This window comes from Natator depressus, chromosome 21 (assembly GCF_965152275.1).
Source record: "Natator depressus isolate rNatDep1 chromosome 21, rNatDep2.hap1, whole genome shotgun sequence".
Classification (NCBI taxonomy): Eukaryota; Metazoa; Chordata; order Testudines; family Cheloniidae; genus Natator; species Natator depressus.
In genome coordinates, this window is record NC_134254.1 from 4510962 (window position 1) to 4530878 (window position 19917).

Genomic DNA, 19917 nt, shown 5'->3' on the forward strand with positions numbered 1-19917 from the left:
CAATATTGTAATGTCAGCATACCCAGGAGGAGATTTGTCCAGCCTCCTACTCATCAGGGTTGGTTTCGCATAGGGTTTAATCCCACTGTCCCCACACGCAACAGGCAATTGGAAGAGTCTGGGCAGTTTTAACAATCAGCATATGGAGGCAGAGTGAGCTCCGGAGGGGCTCACAGGGATACTGTGCTTGTCAGATTTGAAGTGACTTGGCAGTGAAAGTGGGGCTATCTGGCAGAAATGGAAAGGCTGAACTGAGGGTATTGATAACAATAATCACCGCTTGTGCGACTAGACTGCTTTAATAATGTGTCTTGGCATACATGATTGATTTTTAATGCTGGTTGTTTTTTGGTGGGGGGTTTGAAGCTCTGATGCGTGTTTCATCTTCTGAATGAACTGTTTCCCCCTGGGCAGCAGCATCCAAATCAAGAAACCCAGATTCAAAAAGAAGCGGGGGGGGGGGGGAATCTGTTTTAACGTTAAATATAGCTTTGTTATTTATCGATGTAGAGTAACTGGAGTCATTTTATGTGGTTTGTAGATGCAGTATCCAGGGATCTAATCTATTTGTCTGATATTTATGGGTAATGTTTGGATGCCTCATTCATTCATTACTGTTTTCATTAAGATTGTAATCCCATTTTGAGAGTCTGTCATTTTAAACTATTCTGTTTAATCGTATCCTGCCCCAATCCTTTTTAACACCTTAACTGGACCTCAGGAGTTTTAGGTGAGCTAGGGGAAGGTACCCGTGCTGTCCAGCCTATGATTTATAGGAAGAGTGATGCTGTGCAATCACAGAGGGGATGGATTAAGCCAACAGGAGCCATGGGTGCTCAGAATCTCTGAAAATCAGGCCAGTTAGGGCTTGTCTACACAATATGTTAGCTGGCACTAGTGGGGTGTGAATTGTAGTCCAAAACCGTGTGTCACGCACTAACTGGCCAGCGTGCACCCTGCTGGCACACAGTGAAAATTCTCTAGTGCGCATTGACATGGTCCCATTTTCAAACAGTAGTACATTAACAAGCACTAGGGAACTTTCGGTGTATACCAGCAAGGTCCACACAGTCCCGTTGGTGCATGACACATTGCTGTAAGCTAGAATTCACACCCTTCGGGGACTAAGGCATCGTGAAGGCATGCCCTTGGATTTAGGTGTTTCAGTATGAGTTTAAATGCCTAATTCTAGACACCCAGTGCCCAATTCTTGTTGACACTAAGGCCTCTTAACACCACTCTGGCAGCGTAAAGGGGTCCTAAAGTGGGAGTACATTTGCACCGCTGGAGCAGTACAAAGGGGTCTTCATGTCAGTGAGAATCAGACCCCTTATTCTGAAAAATTTCTCCATTGTTTATAAAGCGCTCTGGGGGATAATTCCCAGTGGGCTTGATCTATCTTTCATAGATACTTATATGGCCTCCATCATAGTAGTATTTGAGCACCTGACAATCTTTGAATGAAGAAGAGCTCAGTGTAGCTCAGAAGCTTGTCTCTCTCACCAACAGAAGTTGGTCCAATAAAAGATATTACCTCCCCTGCCTTGCCTCTCTAGTATATGAATGTGTTTGTCCTCACAACACCCCTATACAGTAGGGCAATGCTGTTTTCCCAATTTGCAGATGGGGAATCAAGGCAGAGAGAGACTAAGTGACTTGCCCAAGATCACTGAGGAAATCCGTGGAAGAGCAGATTCCTAAGCCCTAGGCTAGTACCCTAACCATTGGACCATCCTTCCTCTCCTAGGTAAATACCGGGTTTATATATTCAGAGGTGCTGAGCAGCAGCTCCAACTGAGGTCAATGGGATCTGTGTGCTGTCAGCAACTCTGAAACTCATAAGCTATTAATGAAAGAGGCATGGAAACTGGACTCTACTCTCATGGCTAGGGTGTCTACTCAGCGAATTTAGGTGCCAGAGCAGCTGTACCAGGACAAACTCTTGTGATAGTCGTGATTTACCCAAGTTTCAAGCCGGGGTAAGCTGCACTGCTGTACACTGTCTGCACTAGGGGTTTCTGCCAGTGCTGCTACCTGGGTAGCTAAAATCCCATTGGAGACAAGGCCCTAGAAATGAACCTCCAGGCCTCAAGCATGTGGGCAGGGCAGGGAGAGGGAGGAGTGCCCTGCTGTGGATCATGCAGTATTTGTTCTGAGGATAAATGGAGGTGTGTTCCTTTTGGGTGCTCCAAATTCAGTGCAAGAAAGACTGTGGCCACTAGTGGCACAAAAGTCAGGAGTGCTAGAAGACAGAATTAAGAAAAACCTAGAATTTCCCTGCCTATGGCCATACAAAGTATTGTACAGAAGAATTAAAGAAAATACTTCAAAGCAGCCTGAGACTCTCCCTGGTCGCAGAAGGAGACAACAGAACCGCAGATGCATTTCCTGGAGGTGACCTTTGCAATCCTACCAAAGAAACTGCACTGCAGACTAAAGCAAATACCTTAGCTGGACCTTTGATTCTGAATCTCTCCTGGGGGAAGCAGGATGGGATCTTTTGTATTTCAGGGCAGTTCTTTCCCACCTCCCTTGTTTTTCAGACACCTCTTCAGCAGCTTACACACTTTCTCCGGCACAGATCTCAACTTCCTCTGCCTGCGATGCATTAAGGAAGCTTTGGCGAGGTCACTGCATAACAGCACTGAAGCTTCCTCCCAACAGGCATGGAAATGAGAATGTATCACCTGTAGTGCTGAGCACAAGGCTGAGCTGGATTCAGTTCAGGTGGCTCCCCCGGGTAGCAAGAAGTCCAGGTCTAATTAGAGTTCCAGGGAATCAAATCTATTAATGATTCTCCAGCAACCTTCTGATTAAAACAGTAATTTTAATAAGCACTGCTTCGTTGTAAGTGTTCACTGAACACCTAATGACATCACTTATAACTCCAAAGTTATTTAAAATCCTATTTTTGCCACTTGCATGCAAAGCGAGAGAGAGAGACACACACACATACACTTGATAATTGTTCACCTTAATTAATTTTCTAAGCTCCTGTTAAAACTTTTAAATGGCCGTTGGGTATGTGTTTTAGGTACATGGCAGCAAATCAGAGCAGCAAATGAAAAAGGCCATGAACTGATCTGAGATCAAAGTTTACTATGTTGGATTGATCCCCACCTGAGTCTGGAAATTTTGAAAAGCTGTTCCCCTTTTATCTTTATTAATTAGTCCCTCTGAGGCTTGGGACTAATCAGTGTCACACAAAGGAGGAGTCTTATTGTCTGGGGGGCCACGTCAGACTGTGTGGTCTTGCTGTGCAACTTGCCAGTTGTTGCAATGTTGCAGGAAAGCCACGTCAAATAAAAGCAATAATGCAGTCCGAGGGATGCAGTCATATTTGATACCCAGCCATTTCGCGGGAGGAGAGTGAAGAAAGGACCTCCCATTCCATTTCCAGGCCACCTGTCTTAACCTGCCCTTCCACCAGTTGCAGAACACAGCATTGTGCCTATTCCCTTAAAAACACGAAGGGCCCAATATTGCAAAGTGCCAAACACCCTGAATTCACACTTGCATCCACGGAATTGAAGGCACTTACAGTATTAGGAAATGAACGAGAAGGACAGCCTTTGGCTGCAGTCCTGAAATGAACTCTGCACAGGGGAAGGATTCGACTCAGATGGAGCTCACTACAGGATTGGGGGCATAGTCCAAAAAGTGACTCTGTAAAGGTAGCGTCACAGGCATCCACATTTATCTTCCCTCCATCGTCCTGATTCGCCTCTCACCTTCATTTCATGTCAATGCAGAGTACCTCAGTTGAAACACCAACTTGGGCACCAACTAAGATTCTCTCTCCCCCCCGCCCCCCAGTTGTGCCCAGTGTAGTGTCTGGGGCCACCATGGAGGTCCATTCACCCAAGATTTGAGATATATAACTGCAGTACTAATCACTGATAAAATGAGTATAACACTCTGTCCATAGAACCCCCCTTTGCATTTTTGTTTTGTTTGGGGGGTGTTTTGCAGTCAAGGACAGTAATTTTAGGGCCATTGTGTAAAATAAACACACACAACAAACACAATTTCAGAATTAAAAGCCAAAGTGCTTATTCTTAGCACTGGAATTGTTTGTGGTGTGGTCTGGTCTGTTTTTATTTTTTCCCCTTGGGGGGTATTGTAACTTGCTACATTATAAGCTGCACAAAGGAGGGAAGTTGTTATGCAGGAGTTTGGGAATCTGTAATCAGCTGTCTCCATTTAAAAAAATTACACCTAGTTGCCAGATTCTTCTAGAAGTGCTGGGTTGTGTCATGCTGCCTTCCCCTAAACAAGGGATGCAACACCTATGATCTGGGGAGAAAGCCTAGAATACAAGGAGAGAGGTCTGGTTCATGTGGTCACAAGGGCTAGTGGTTTTCGAGATAAGAATAGATGTAGATTTACTTTGACATGATTTTGTCAGTGTTTGCTGAGATCCTAGTTTTAGCATCTCATTCCTAGTTGTTAGCTTCTCTGCATGTCTCTCCCTCTTTCTTTCTTTGTCAATAAATATACTTTATTTGGTCCAATAAATTTGGTCACTGGGCCAGATCCACTGCTGGTGTAATGACACAAGAGTCAGCCCAGCAATGGTCTTTATCGGGGGGGGGGGGGGGAGGAGGCACATAGGACTGCTTATATGGCAATGTCTCTGGCAAACCCAGTGTACTGTAAGGGAGATTTCAGCACTTGAGTTAAGCAGCCGTAGTGATGCTGGGGTGGTGTTTATAGAGGCTATCTATGTATGGAGTGCATATAATCTATGGTCAGACTTGTCATAATTATGATAAATATATTTTTGCTGCGTTCACTGACTCCGGAAATGTGTGGAAATTAATTGGTCTGATTACTTTGTCTGATTTTTTTTTAACCGAATACAAAAAGGTGCATCCTAATGTCATGTGTGTCACATGTATGAACTTCCGCTGCCTCACTTCAGGCTTCTGAGTACCCGCTGCCACATGCATGTGATTCACGGTTGTTCGGCTCTGCCTAGGATCTGCTTTCCAGCTGCAGGATGTCTATGAACAGCCCTGGAGGATGCACTGGTGCTACCAGCCTGTTTTCTATCAGTGGTTGTCACACACACACTCGTGCTGGCTTGCAGTGAGCTAACCTTTGGCAGCTGGTGGGCATGAGAACGACTGACTGGGCGCCATCTGAAATGTTCAAAACACTGTGTGTGATGTCTTCATGTTTACAGTGTTGTTGCAAAGAGAAGACCTGTAGGTTGGTGGTGGGAAGGAGGTTTTCCTATTCTCTGCAGGACACTGTCGGCTGTCTGACTGACAGCTACGTGAATACTGAGCAGAACCTGAAAATCTGGACTACCTGGGTTTGTTAGAACTGTTCTAGGTAGCAGCTTTCACTGCACAAGGTCCCTTGACTGGTTTGACAGCAGCTGTTGTGGCTGGGAGAGTGCTGCAACATGTGTAGTGTGTACAATTGAGACCATGAAAGGGATCCTATGGTGCTGAGCTACAGCCTGAATGGGGTTGCTGGACTAGACAGATCTAATGGGCCCAAGGCAGTATGGCAAGAGACAGGACACCAGATTAGATGGGCCCAGTGGTCAGATACGCTACGGCAGACCTTTAGCTGCAATGAGTAATGGCACGTTCACAGCCCACCTGGAACACTGGGAGGCAGGGAATTTGTGGTGATGCAATGCAGGTGATACCCTTTGTCTGTACCACATCCTGCCCACTGAAGCACCGCTTGCCTGGGGCAGTGGAGAAGCTGGCAGGTTGAATCGATGGAGTGTTGAGTAAATGATTGTGAGCGGTTCTTATTTGATATGAGCATATATTTCCACTGGGAATGAGGAAAAGAGCTTCCCTGGTATCTTGTTATTCCAGCACATCTTTCTCTGACACCTCACACAGATCTAATGATTAACTTGAGTTGTGGTAAACCACAGGAAGCTATCTGTGCTCTGTTTGTGTGCCATGACAGAGTCCACTCTAAACCTGAGCCCTGCCAGCTGGGGCCTTGGTTTGATGGGAGAACCTTTGGTTTGAGGCGAGTAGGATTTAAAGCCATGTGTTGGGATCTGTATCATTCTGTCTCTATCCCTTGCTTTCCTGAGAGATGCGCCATTCTATTTTTCAGGCCCTCTCTTGGGAGTCTGGCAGGGCTATGTTAAGGGCAGCGATAAGGTATTTTATTGCATCTGGGAGACCAATGCGCAGTATCCACAGGGGAGAGAAACTTCACACACACAGAAGTTTTGCCTCTCCAGCTGTGGAAGCCATGCTGGCAAGGCAAGGGTACATAAATACAGCTCTTCCTGGAAAGGTGGTAATATAGTTCCTCTGGCCAGAAAAGGTTTGTCTACACTGCAGTTAAAAACCCTCAGCTGGCCTGTGCCAGCTGACTCGGGCTAAGGGGCTGTAAATATGGCCTCTGCTCCCATTTGGGCTTGGCAGCTTGAACTCTGGGACCATCCTACCTTGCAGGGTCCTAGCGCCCAGGCAACCCCAAATGCCTACACTGCCATCAAACAGCCCCTTAGCCCGAGACAGCTGGGGTGGGCCATCCACGAGCTTTTACTTGCAGAGTAGACTATGGGCTTGTCTAGACAAGCTTTTAGTGCACAGCAAGCTAAGGTGTAAATCTACAGCACACTAGTCTGCCATGCACTAGCAGGTCATGTGGACCCTCCTAGTTCCCTAGAAGTTCTGGAGTGCACTTTGATCTATTCCCGTTTCAAACCACAGTAGATCAAAGCGCACTACAGAACTTCTAGTGTGTAGTGGCAAGGTCCACGCAACCAGCTGGTGCACTGTATAGTTGATAACCCAGCTTGCTGAGCACTAACTGTGCATTTAGAAAAGCCCAGAGACTCATCAGAACGGTTGCATGGACCAGAGTTTTAGGGACACTTCTTGTACACTCGCCAGCTAATGCTGTAATTGAATAATCCCTTTGTAGTCATGGAAATGTCTGTAAATATGGCCTCTGCTCCCTCCTCCTAGCTTCCCCTCCAAAAATTACAGCTGCTGATTCAATTTCTGACAGCCTTTCAGATCGTTTGAGTAACATTTTCTCTGCTAAGCTGGGGAGGAGTCGGGGAGAAAGGGTTTTATTTTCTAATGGCTGCTTTCTCTTATCTGTCAGTGCAGCCCCCACCTCATCTGTCCCCTTCCTGGGCGCATGCACTTCTATCAGTTACAGTGAAACACAATGCGGTGCTGGTTCCTAGGAACTGACGGCCACGTTCTCAAACTCTATTGCCTAATACGGATGGGGAAAGTGAGTGCGCACATGTGATTGTGTGACTGCCTCAACAAAACATGCTGTCAAAGTGCAAAAGCAGCCAACCACAAGTGCAGATAGGCAGTTACATGTGAAAAATACCTACGTGTGCACACAAATGTGTGGTTTGCACATGCACTCACTTTTGTATGCACAAGTAAATGTTTTTCACATGGTTGTACGTGCTGGCATGTGCAGTTTGCTGTTTTGTGCCCACATCTGTATGTTTTTGAGTATTATTTGTCTGTGGTTCAGATGGGGACAGCATAAGAGGCTGGATGGATAGATGTTTGAAAACTTGCCTTGCAAAGTCAGCTTTGAAAACGGGGTATTTGGATGGCCTCCTGGATGGGACTCTCTTAGCACATACTAATTTTCTACTGAAGCTAAAAGGGGAACCCTAGCCTTGGGAGAGGGGTTGTACAGAAGCACGTAGTGGGTTTAAACTATCTAGGCATTACTATGGGTTTTAGCTCATGCTCTCTTCAACTAGTGAAGCCTTTAAGAATAGGCTGCATGAGCGCTGAGTCTGGCTCTGAAATGCTGCACCTTTGGCAGGGTTTGGCATCCATGCCAGGCTCTTGTTGCGCTTGTCTGTTCCAAAGTAACAGAGCACCAGAGCTGCTGGTGGAAGAGCCATCCAGAAAGCTTGGCATGTCATGTAGAGCAGGTTCCTCCACAAGGGCTCATCCATTGGAGAGCTCACTTTGCATCTCATCCATTATGTAAAGGGTGCATTAAAAATAGCTGTGTAGTTCCTGCGGACGTTGGCACACATGCTCAGGAGTCAGGACGAGGCACAGATGGTTCCTTGCAGTGACTTTGTGCGGTCTCCCTGGCTTTCCTTTTGGGAAAGTAGTGGCGGATTTAGAATCTTTTCATGAAGAACCGGAGCAAACAATCAGTTCTTGCCTTTTAAGATGATTTTGAATAAGCATCCTGCAGCAGGTGTTTGTGTGGCTTTGTGCATACTTTGACAGTCCCCCGTTGGAGAAACAGACCTCTCTGTGTGAGAGTCACCTTTCCACTTTGCACTCTGGATTTTTCCACTGGGGCTTGAGTCAGTTCAATTCTCTTCCCCATCAATGATGCTTTTCCCTGATGTTCACCAAACAAAGCGTTACTTTTGTGGGAGGGTTTTTTTTTCTGGTTCTGAAATCTTCTCCTGCTTTCCAGATCCTCCCCACTGGGTACATAGCTGCAAATCAGGCAGGATGGGTATGAAAGTGAGAGAATCGTAAGGAGTGCTCTCAAGACCCTAGTTCAGTAATACAGATGGAGAAGTCCAAAACACCCTGGGGTGCTGCAGGTTTGGTCTGGAGGTGCTTTGATCAACCCTGCAAGAGCACCCACTACTGGAATAGCTGGCTATGCTCCAAGTCAAAATGAGGTGCAGTGGGGCAGTTAGAAGAGAATCTGCTCTCCCTTTGACTAGCTTTGACCATTGCTGATGGGCCCCTCGCTTTCGTGAGCATTCAGATACAATTAAACTTTTGTTTGTAACCCAAGATTGCTCTCTAGAAGCAATATGCTGGTATTCACCATGAGGGATGTGAGGGATGGAAGGAGACTCATTAAATCACATTCCCCAGAAAGACTGGTCCCTGTAGTGTGTTTGTGAGCGCTTTGTCCAGTCTCATTTTAAAATGGCCCAGGAGCTGATTTTCCTAGTGCTTACCCTGAGAGTCTAATCCACAGTGTAACAGACATCACAGTGGGGACAGGTCTCAGAGTAGCAGCCGTGTTAGTCTGTATCTGCAAAAAGAAAAGGAGGACTTGTGGCACCTTAGAGTCTCACAAATTTATTTGAGCATAAGCTTTCGTGAGCTACAGCTCACTTCATTGGATGCATCCAGGGAGGGAGACCACACAAAGTCACTGCAAGGAAAGATTATGCTCAAATAAATTTGTTAGTCTCTAAGGTGCCACAAGTCCTCCTTTTCTTTTTACAGTAGGGACATTTCTCCCGTTATCCAGTCTAAATGTCCCCTTTTCGCTTTCCTCTCATCTGTCCTAGTTATTGCCCTATATACCACACTGAGTAGCTTCTCCTCCTTCCTTGATGTTTATGTGTGATTGTTGATGTCAGTTTTACATATGGTGGGGTTCTGCATTAAAAATCAACATTATTTGGGCCTCATACACAAAATTCAGCTCTGGATCTGAATTTTCCCAAAGTTTAAGACTCATGGAACCCAAGGTTTTGGTTCTGGCCCATCTCTAAAATGAGGAACACAATGTACTTCTCAGCCCGATATGGTGACCAAGCTTTTTGCTTGGCCTTGGAAATATATCCCAGAGTGCCTCGATATTTGAGCCGTGCTGGGGACAAGGAGACAGCAGCAGAAGTGTCAAAGAAAAAGTTTGTCAAACTTTTCACAAATACCAGGGGAACGTTTGGTTTGTTCTTTATTTTTCCCCAGCTTCATCCTATACTGGCACCCTGACACATGAACAGCTGGACCTAGTGAGAGTTCTTCCCGTTTTTTTTCTTTTATGATTCCTGCTGGAGCCATGGCTACGCTTTTATGAATGAAGGGGGAAAAAAATTTCATTGAAAAGTTCATCAACTTTCGGCTCCTACTCACTGAATGATAGATCACTTTAATTACATTGAATTACTCAGCATCTCCACAGCACTCCCCGAAGTCATTAAAAATAGATTTTCCATTTGAACTTCACTACCCGCAATGGGTCTCCAGGCAATACACCATACTTACAGGATGCCCCATGGGCTGGCTCCTAGTCAGAGAGGTCAGCTGCTTGTGTTGGTAGCAGTCATAAAATGTGGAAACGTCTACTTTACTTATTTATATATTTATTGGAGCGAGACTGTTTTATTTATTTTTAAGGTTCTTGTGGAACAGGGGAGGGGGGTGTTTAAGAGGATTTGGAAAGTCTCCATTTTTTTTTTAATTTATTTTATTTTGTTACAGGTCAGACAGTCAAGGAAAGCAGTAATGAGTCTTTTATCGTTTAATTACAGGGAACGAGGTTCATAATTAGGGAAGTGAAAAACTCAGCACCAAAGCTGCTATGTCAAGTAAAGGGAGGGTAGGGTGCGCTGTTGTACTGAGACTCCCATTGGAAAAGGAGAGAAAACGCCAGGTGAGCGTTGGCTTCTTAGCTATTGTCCTTAATACATCTCATTGTGGTGTGGTGCTTAATGCTTGTAGCACTTGCACACACTGATCCATCCTCATGGCACCTACGTGGGGTGGGTATTAACCCCTTTTTAATCAATGGGAGGGAAATGACTGACGGAGAAACTAAAGCCTGTGGCTAAGTCCTGCAGTCGGAGTTGGACTGTCTCCCTCGCACAGACCTCTTCATGGGCTCAGCAACCCACCTTTGCGCAGGAAGTTGGAGCATCATGTTCTGCAGCTGTAGGATCGTGTTCTAAATTTGGAAAACTGGCGGCCAATTCTAGGGGCCTTCATTTTATTGGGGCGCCCAGCTTCAGACATTTGCAGGGCTCTACCTATCTCATCACATGCAGTTCTGAAAGCTTATTTCCCTCTCAGAAGCTCTGACAGAAGAACTGGGATTCCCTTGCTCCTTACAAAAGTAGGGTGGAAATACTTGCTTGTGTTTTAATTGTTTTCAAAATGTTCTCTGCCAGGCTAATTATCATTATGAAACTGAAGTGTCTGTGCGCATGAAATGTTGCATTAGGGAGAGAAGATAAGGAACACCATGTTTCAGCCATGTAGTTGTCTGCAGGCTGAGGGAGAAACAACATGAATCGGAGTTGATTTTAAAAAACAAAAACAAAGAAACAATGAGATCAGACAGAAAAATGAAGGATTCAAATGAATGTAATTCACACTGCCATGAAAGGATAGCAACATCCTGGCGAAAACTGAAAGAAAGCAGGAACATTAGTCATAAGAAACGGACTGGCCCAGCTGGAAATAACAATGCTTTGCAAGAGATGAAGGTTTGATTTCTGGGCCTGCTCTTGCTTCCCAAACTGGCAGGGGCTGGGAGAGAATGCCTTGAAGTTCATTAGTTTGTTTTCCCTCCATCTCAGCCAGGGATCACTGAAAGACAGAAAAGAAAGACAGAAGGCGTTGTCTAAAAGATAAAAATAGATGAAGAGAAAAGGCAGGAGGGAGAGAGAGAGAGTAAATGGGAAAATCAGAAGGAATGAAAAGGAGAGAATGGAAGAAGGAAAGAGAAAAACACACGTGAGAGCAAGTGACTGATGTAAGTGCCTCCTCTTTGGTGGATCACAGCGCTAGCTATTGACACTCAGTGAAAGCATCATGTTTAGAAGCATAACTGCCTGTGTCCATGGTGGTCAAATATCATTTCAACACACAGATTGTTTTCTGACAATTGGAGCAAAGGAGCTGCACTGCTGTGCCTCCCCGAGCCTCCAAGTATGCTTATTAGCACATACACTTCCACCTGTCCCCGCATGCGGACCAGTCACTCTCCGACAGAGACAGGCTGACAGGTTCGGGGGCAATGTGGGAGCTCTCACAACAAGCAGCTCTTCTCCACAGCGAATGCAGAGAGGGGGGCAGGAATGCAGGCATCAAAAGAACAGCTTCTTCAGATTTTATGGCCACAGGTGGCACGAGCGAGGAATGCAAGGCGTTTCTAGCAGTAACCAGACACAGCAGAACTAATGAAGTCCAAAGCTGTTCACTTCACACAGTAGTGAAGAGGCTGATTGACTGACTGGCACCTGTCCACAATGATCCAATGGAAAGAACAGAAGGAGGGAAGCAGGGAAAAAACAGAGCTCCCTTATATGAGCTGCATCACGTGTACTGAGCAGTGTCACAGACCTAGAGAACTTATCACTGGGGTCAGGGGTGGGGAGAGAGAAGCTTCAGCACCTAACCACCAGCTGAAATTAATGGGAGTTGTAGCTACTCAGCACCCCGAAACTCGGTCCCAGCAGCATTAGAGTCCACATAGCCCATCCCACGCCAGGCAAGTCACCCTCATCATTGTAATATCTGATCGCCTTCCAGTTGTATATTAACCACTGTGACTAACACCGGTCTCATATGGTTTATTCTCTCTCATATCGTCTCCCCAAGGGCAGAATTGTGTGTGCAGGGGAGTGGTTTCTTTCGGTAGGGTTTTGTTTTTTAAATGCCCATGCTGCTCTGTGTTTCTATAAGAGAAGGCAGGCCCGGACTACAGCAGCGTCCCTGGCCCTGGGAGCAGAAGTGGGGAGGTTTAGGATAAGCCTTAGTTCCTGGCGGAGTTTGTTCTGCGGTGTCGGACAGGCTGTCTCCTGCACACGTGAGCTTTACCCTGACGGTGGAAAATTCCATTGTGCCTGCGGAGTGGAGTTGTCAACCATAGGCCTGACCTCAGAGAGTTTTATGCTCTTTTAGCAATGGTCTTTGACCGAAACAGGCTTAAATTTTTAGAAATGGAGACTAATTCTGGGTGCCTTGAGACCCCTTGGGCTGATTTTCCATAGGTACTGAGTATTTGTCCTCACACCAACTGACTTGGATGGGGTTGTGGATATCTGCAGACCACTTTTGCGGAGCAGATGTGGATACTAATTTTGTATCCATGGAGAGCTCTAGCGATAGGGGTACATGATCGTGCCTACTGTTCATGGGAGTTCGGTGTTCTTACTCACCAAACTCAGGACATTCAACATACAGTCCATTGGAATCCTTAGTATTTGGATTTCAGATTACAAGGATAGTGGATTATGTGTGATGTTGCAAAAACATTCCTCCAATATTCTCTCAAATGTTTAAATGACTTTGCTTCATCTGTGTTCACAATCCTGTTGTGTTTTCTTTCTGTGAATATCTCCTTGGATATTTCATCAGTTTCCAGCATGAACGTTTGTTTGCAAGGAGTGATTTTAAAGCTGTGTGGTGGAGTACAAATGGGAAATTCACTCCAGAAGTGTATATGCACTCTTCCAATTAGGGAACAGAAACAATAACAGGTGACTTATTGGCTCGATCATAGTGAACCAATGCAGGCGGAAGAGTTTGCTGAGATCTCTTCTAAAGGCTATACTTCAGTCAGACACAAGTTGTTGGGTGTAATGCAGGGATGACTGGCTGAACTTCTATAGCTTGTGTTATGCAGGTCAGGCTTCGTGGTCCCATCTGACCTATGAACTGTTCAAAATTAGTACCTAATTTGGAAAGATTTGTCAAATAATTTTGAATAGTACATACGTTTGCTGACATGGATATTTACTCACAGAGGTTCCACAAGCAGGAAAAAAAGGCAAAATTCATGACATAAATTATTTGTACAATTGTTACTGTAATAATTATTGCTATTGGCATTTATTATTTCTATAGCACTGTAAGAGTACACACCACTTGAAAAATGTGAAAAGGAGCCTAATCTAAATTTATTGTAGATTCATAAGGGCAGGTCCTGTAAAACAGCATTGACCCAGGGTGGCTGGCCTCTTTAAGGGGAGTTGGAGCCCATTTTACCACTGCAAAACGAAACAAAAAAGAAAGAAAGGAAAATCTTCCCCCCTTGCATGTTGTTCCATGACAATTGGTTTAATTAAACACCAGATGATGTCAGATGATGTCAGATGTCAGATGATGTCAGATGATGTCAGGAGCAGCCATGTCACTGACTGACGGGAATTCTGAGAATAAAATTAAACAGCATCAGGAGAACAAATGCTCAGAGCCCCGGTGAAGAGGGGGAGAAGGTTAGGGCTTCAGTACAAGTTATGTCAATATAACTTACGTCGCTCAGGGGTGTGAGTAAGCCACCCCGCTGAGCGACATAAGTTACACCGACATAAGCGCTGGTGTGGACAGCACTGTGGATAGGAGAGCTTCTCCCACCAACATAGCTTCTGCCACTTACGGAGGTGGGTTTATTACGTAGACGAGAGAGCTCTCTCCCGTCGGCATAGAGCGTCTTCACCAGATGCACTGCGTCAGTGCAACTGCATCAGTACAGCTGTGCCGCTGTAGCACTTCTGGTGTAGACTAGCCCTTAGAATCATGAAGCCACCTGACTTTCCATCTTCACAGGTACTCAGAAACTCCCCAGCGTGGGGAACAGAAGACTGGTCGTAGAGGCAACTGTTCTCTCACGCACACAGGCCTATGTTCCCCTCTGCTCCAGTGCTGAGCAAGCACTAGACAACCTTTCACAGCAGCTCCCATGTTGCTATCAGGAGACTTGGATGTTTGCAGGGACAGGTGTCCCAACCTGGAACCCTGAACAAGAGAGGGAGGCCGATTCCAATTTTGGGATAAGATTAAATTCTTAGTTTCCTGGTCAGTTTCATGGCTCTGGAAGTCTCATTCTCTCTCCCTGCCCTTTCTTTAGGAGGCTGAAAAGGAGTCTATTTTAACCGCTTGGTGACAGCCAGTGCACTCTTGTTTGCCTTGAATTTTCACCAGGCTTCCTTGTGCGTCACAAGAAAATTCTATCAAATGACAACTTTTGCCTCCAAAACGTACAGAAATTCAGAATAGGCATTTTTAATCCGTTAGTGGTGATGGGGACCTTATAAGTACTGGATAACCACAATGGATGTGGTGTCCTCTGACAGTAGGGCTGAACTTTGGAACGTTGCAGACAGAATAGGGACGAGTGGGTATGTCTGTGTGTGTGTGTATGTATGTATGTATATGAGAGGGAGAGAAAGAGAGGGATACTCATCTATTTGTGCTATAGTAGCAGTTACTGGCCCTGTGAGATCAGGGCCCCGTTGTGCTAGGAGCTGTACAGACAGCTATCGAGAGAAAGCCCCTTACAGACTAGGTTGACCAGACAGACAAATGATGAGAGAGAGAAAACATCATTATTGCCGTTTTACAGATTGGGAACTGAGGTACAGAGAGCAAGAGACTTGGACAGACAGAGCATATGGTAGAGCCAGGAACTGAACCCAGACCTCCTGTGTCCCTTATCACACTCTCCGGTTGTTTCCTTTTCCTACACTGCCCTTCTCCATGTGTAAGTTAGTCCCTTGCATGCCCTTGGGATCCCGAATGGGTGCGTGTTGTGTACAGCTCTTACAAACGGCGTGTACCTTTCACCACGGTTCACATCACCACTGAATTTCACCCAAAGGCCTCCATAATTGCTGCACTGGCTAATTCCAGGCCGAAATGGCTCCATAGTTTTTTGGCGCAACATAAATTATATATATATCATCATTTTTTTAAAGCTGCTAAGTAGGGCCCAGGAAACAAGAAGAAAAGCAGCCCTATTGGTTTCATGTTTAGAGAGGAACTGGGTTCTCACTATATCAACAACACTTAGTGTGAAAGTGGCCTTTGTTCAGAGAGACACTGCTTCCTTTCAGCCCCTGACTTCCCAGCTGCTGAGAGCTAGACCGTGTTTTGACAGACAGAGCGAATGTAATGCAGACAGTTGTTTTAATTTTCAGCCAGTTGCAGAAATCACTCACAAGGAGCCAGAAACCAAAGGAAAGAGGCCGCACACTTGGCTTTAGTTATCTCTGCACAAGGGCTCTGTTTGGATGGCAGAGCGGAAGGGAGCCCATTGGTTAGTGTAACGGATACACCAGAGCACGGTGGAGAGCAATTGCCACGGGAGAGGTGAACTGGAACAGGAATCAGAAATGTTCTTCTCCCGCCTACTTGAGCATGCAGCATTTTAAACATAAAAGATCCTTTTTCTGTTCACTTTCATTTCTGCCACAGGGGCTCCTTTTCCCTTGAATATTTGCCTTTCAGTCTTTTTTTCTTCTTTTTATTACACGCCAAAATCAGAAGCCAAGAGCTGGTGGGGGAATGTTGGCTTTTGGGGGGGCGTAGAGGGGTAGGTGTGGTGATGGAGGTGTAGTATTTAGTATTTAGTACATTTTTAGTATTTATTTCAAGTTGTGAAATGCCTCACTCTGTCACTCAGCACTGGCACAGACATTAAAAATTACAACCAAAAATACACACCCTCCATGGATATGGACTCTCTGGTCCTGATTCACCATTGTGTTACTCCAGTTATGTGCTGCTGTGACCCGAATGGTGTCCGTGGAACTTGCACTGGTGTAACACTGCAGTTACGTAGTGGTGAATCTGGCCCACAGAACGGGGTTCTCCCCTGCGCTGTACCTTGTGCAAAATCAGCATAAAATGCTGCCGACTTAGATTCCGTATTGGGTTACACTGGCTATTTGCACCGGTGTCCGCAGCTGCACAAGGTGCAGAACCGGTGAGAAACAGGCATACAGACTTTCACCACCCAAACCCATTGCTCAATATCTAAATAACTAACAGTACTTGAGGCGTCCTGCCTACTGGGGGCCGGTACTGAATTGGCTGGGCCAGTCACCTCCAAGGAGGAGATGTTTTGTTACGACACAGTATGGTCTCTTCCTGGGTGCATTTGTATGGTCTTCTGGGAAAGGAAGGTTTGGCAGGGTTATGGTAAAATATGGCTTCCTCTTGGGTGGAGAGGACAGGGTTTCATGGGGGTGTAATTCTGCTTCCCAACTCAGTCAAAACCTTATGATTTATACAAGCTGTGTGTCACTATGGATTGCTGACCTGCTGAAGTCTGATTTGCAAGTCCCAGCTTGCAAGCAGTACCTCCAAGATTTGTTTCTGTGAGCCATGTGGAAGCCAGCAGTCTACGTCCTGTCCTGGACCATCCCAGCACATGTTTACGCCTCCAAACAAGTGTGCGTGTGGGGGTGGTTTTGGGACTGGCTCCTTGGACTAGAACTCTGCCTTCTGGCTGCCAAAGAGAGCATTTGCCTGTGCGTTAGCAGACAGATTTCACTAACACAAACCAGCAAGAGCCTCTGATGTGCTCACCCCAGACTGCTGTGCAATCTGTCTGCACAGGCTAAGCCCTGATCACCCCCTCCACTAGGCCTCTTTGCCAGGCAAGATTGATTGTATGTTGCTATTTATTGTAAATGGTACATTTGTGTCTGTGCTGTTGATACAACATGATAGGTAGTAATAATAATAATTATTATTTATTAACAAAAACATGTACACATCATCTTTCATCCCAGCAGATCCCACAGCACTTCATAGACTGTATATAAGATTTTCAAAAATAAATATATAGAGACTACTCTCACTTTATATGAATTGGCATATTGGATTTGACCAGAGATCCGTCTAGTCCAGTATACTGTCTTAATAGTGGTTAGCACCTCCGAGAAAGGTAAAAGAACCTCACAGTAAGCAGTGATGGGATAACCTGCCCCTAGGTAATGTCTCCTTCTAGCCCTGTTCGATAGAGATTAGGATGCAGGAGGGTTTATGTCCCTTCCCAAACTCTTGTTAGTTTGATTTTGAGACTGGATGTTCCGGTGATCCAGATAAATGTCCAGTCCTTGTGCTGAATCCTGTTAAGTCCTTGCCCTCAATGCTGTCCTGTGGCAATGAGTCCGGTGCTGAAACACACGACCTTCTGGGGTGGAACGCGAGAGCTATTGAACACTATGCAGGAGCCCATACCGATGACTTTAGGACAGGAAGTGGAGAGAAATACATCATCCCATTGAAGCTGCAGGGAGGGGATTCAAAGAGGCAAAGCATAATTGGAATCTGGCGATGACACTAGGGTTAAAGCCCTCGTCTTGTAAGCAGTACCTCGGGGGGAGTTAACAGGACCTTGTAACATCTCACCAGTGTAAATGTACCTTTTCTGTTCGTGAAGGTTACTGTGTGAGGTTATTTCCTGATGGCCAGATTCCTGGTGATTTTGTAAGTCCCTGCTGACAGAGGCATTCCCTCTTCATTTTCTTTTCTCTCCTGCTCCCCTGCCCCTGTGAGACAGGCAGCCCCATTGTTTGGTTTTGAGAAACTTTTACTTCCTTATCTGAGGAAGTCTTGTCAGTGATCCTCAGAAATGGAATTGTGACTGCACAGGGTTACAGCCACTTATTTTAATATGGCTTGTCCTGCTATGTATTGTGAGTACTTTACTTCACTGAGGATCCGAGAGTAACCATCTGCTCTTGCCCTGAGATTCTCATGGAATCCAGATGTGCTCATAGGAAGCTCTCCCAGGCTGAAATTCACCCCTGTGTCGAGGGCCAGCAGGAGGCCTATGAAACACCGACGTCTAGGATTTATCTATCCCCTTCTATCAGACCACTGGCCCTTCAGGGCCAGTATGGACCCATACCTGATCCTGCTAAAGGAGATGAAGACCCTTATAATACATCTCACCAATTTTCAGTGCTCTATAACCTGGAGTAATTCCTTCCTGATCCCTGTAGCTACCAGCCTAGGGATGGAAGTTTGAAATTTGATCAGTTTTATCTTAACCATGCATCACTGAAAACGTTATTACTGGGCCCAAAATTCAATTACAGTATTTGAAGGACGAAAGCAAAGCAAAACCAAAATGGCAGTATTTGCTCTTCAAACGTGCACTGCCATTCCATATCCTCTTGGGGAATTTTATTTCCTCCTAACCTTCCTGCTAAGAACTTTTTCCGCAGCCTGTTTGAAACACAGGGTACAGCTACACTGCAGCTGGGTGCGTGCTTCCAACTGCAAGTGGACAGACACATGCTAGGTCTGCTCAAGCTAGCGCGCTAAAAATAGCAGTATAGCCTCTGCAGCAGGGGCTGCACCTCGGGCTAGTTGTTGAGTACGTACCCGTACGTTTCTGTAGGAAGAACATGGAGAGTCGTTTTCTCAAACACGTTAGAACAGGGTACTGGGTTCTGTTCTCAGCTCTGCCACTGACTTGCTGTGCAGCCTACTCAGCACCTCTGTGCTTTGGTTTTCTTGTCTGTAAAACGGGTATAATATTTCATAGTATTGATTTACCCCACAAGGATTTTTTTAGTCTTCAGTTAAAGTTTGTGAATCGCTTTGCAATCAGAGAAAAGTCTCTATAAAAGGGCTAGTTGCTGCTGTTTTGTTTGTTTTTTGTGAAGACAAGGGGAGTGAAAATGCAATAAACCTGTTTATTTACTTCCTTTCCAGGTGTCCAGGGTTCCTGTTGAATCCTGTGAGCAATACACAACCTGTGGGGAATGTCTGAGCTCAGGGGACCCTCATTGTGGCTGGTGCACTCTTCATCACATGTAAGTCCATCATCAGCTATTTGATTTGAGCTAATGGGTAGTATTGCAAGAGAAGCCTTAAAAACCTGAACTCTTCTTGTATGTGGATATTAAAAAAAAACCAACCATCAATACAGTACCAGCCTTTTACAATCCCTCTGTTCCTACGGGGAATTCCCTGCACTACAGGGTGAATGCTATTGAATATCACTGAAGTCCTGTTAAAAAAGAAAATATACTCCCTAGATTTAGGAGATGGGGAATAAATCCAGCATGTGAAGTGAATATCAAAGAGCATGAAACCACATGAACTGAAATTGATGGGAATGGAAGCCCTCTAGTTTCCCACAGCCTTGTTAATTACCCAAATCCCGAATGGTTCCGAATTGGAGGGAGTTTTTAATAATGGGGTGGATTATATGACCTTACTGACATCAGGAAGGTTGCAAGTGTGCACCTGAGCAGAGGATTTGGCTCTGTACAGGTGGTGAGGGGAGACTATTTAACTACTAGTTTGGAAGTCAGAAAACGGAGAGCTTCAGGCAGTGAGTCAAACCCAGCAAAGCAAGGAAACTGTGGGTTAGGCTGGGGCTCTGTGCTAGGTTTGAGACCAGCAGCTCTAACTCATGTCAGTGGAGACAAAGGAATTAAAGATTTTTCCAGGGAGCTTCAGGAAACGGGGT

The 19917-nt window shown here is 45.5% G+C and overlaps 1 protein-coding gene across 2 annotated transcripts in view; it reads left to right on the top strand.

Annotated features, from left to right (window-relative positions):
* PLXNA2 (plexin A2) overlaps positions 1–19917 on the top strand; it is a 312031-nt gene that overhangs the window by 180574 nt on the left and 111540 nt on the right. For both annotated transcript variants that reach the window (XM_074936273.1, XM_074936274.1), the window contains exon 5: positions 19155–19255. In XM_074936273.1, coding sequence (XP_074792374.1) covers positions 19155–19255 — 101 coding nt within the window. The remainder of the gene's footprint in view (positions 1–19154; positions 19256–19917) is intronic.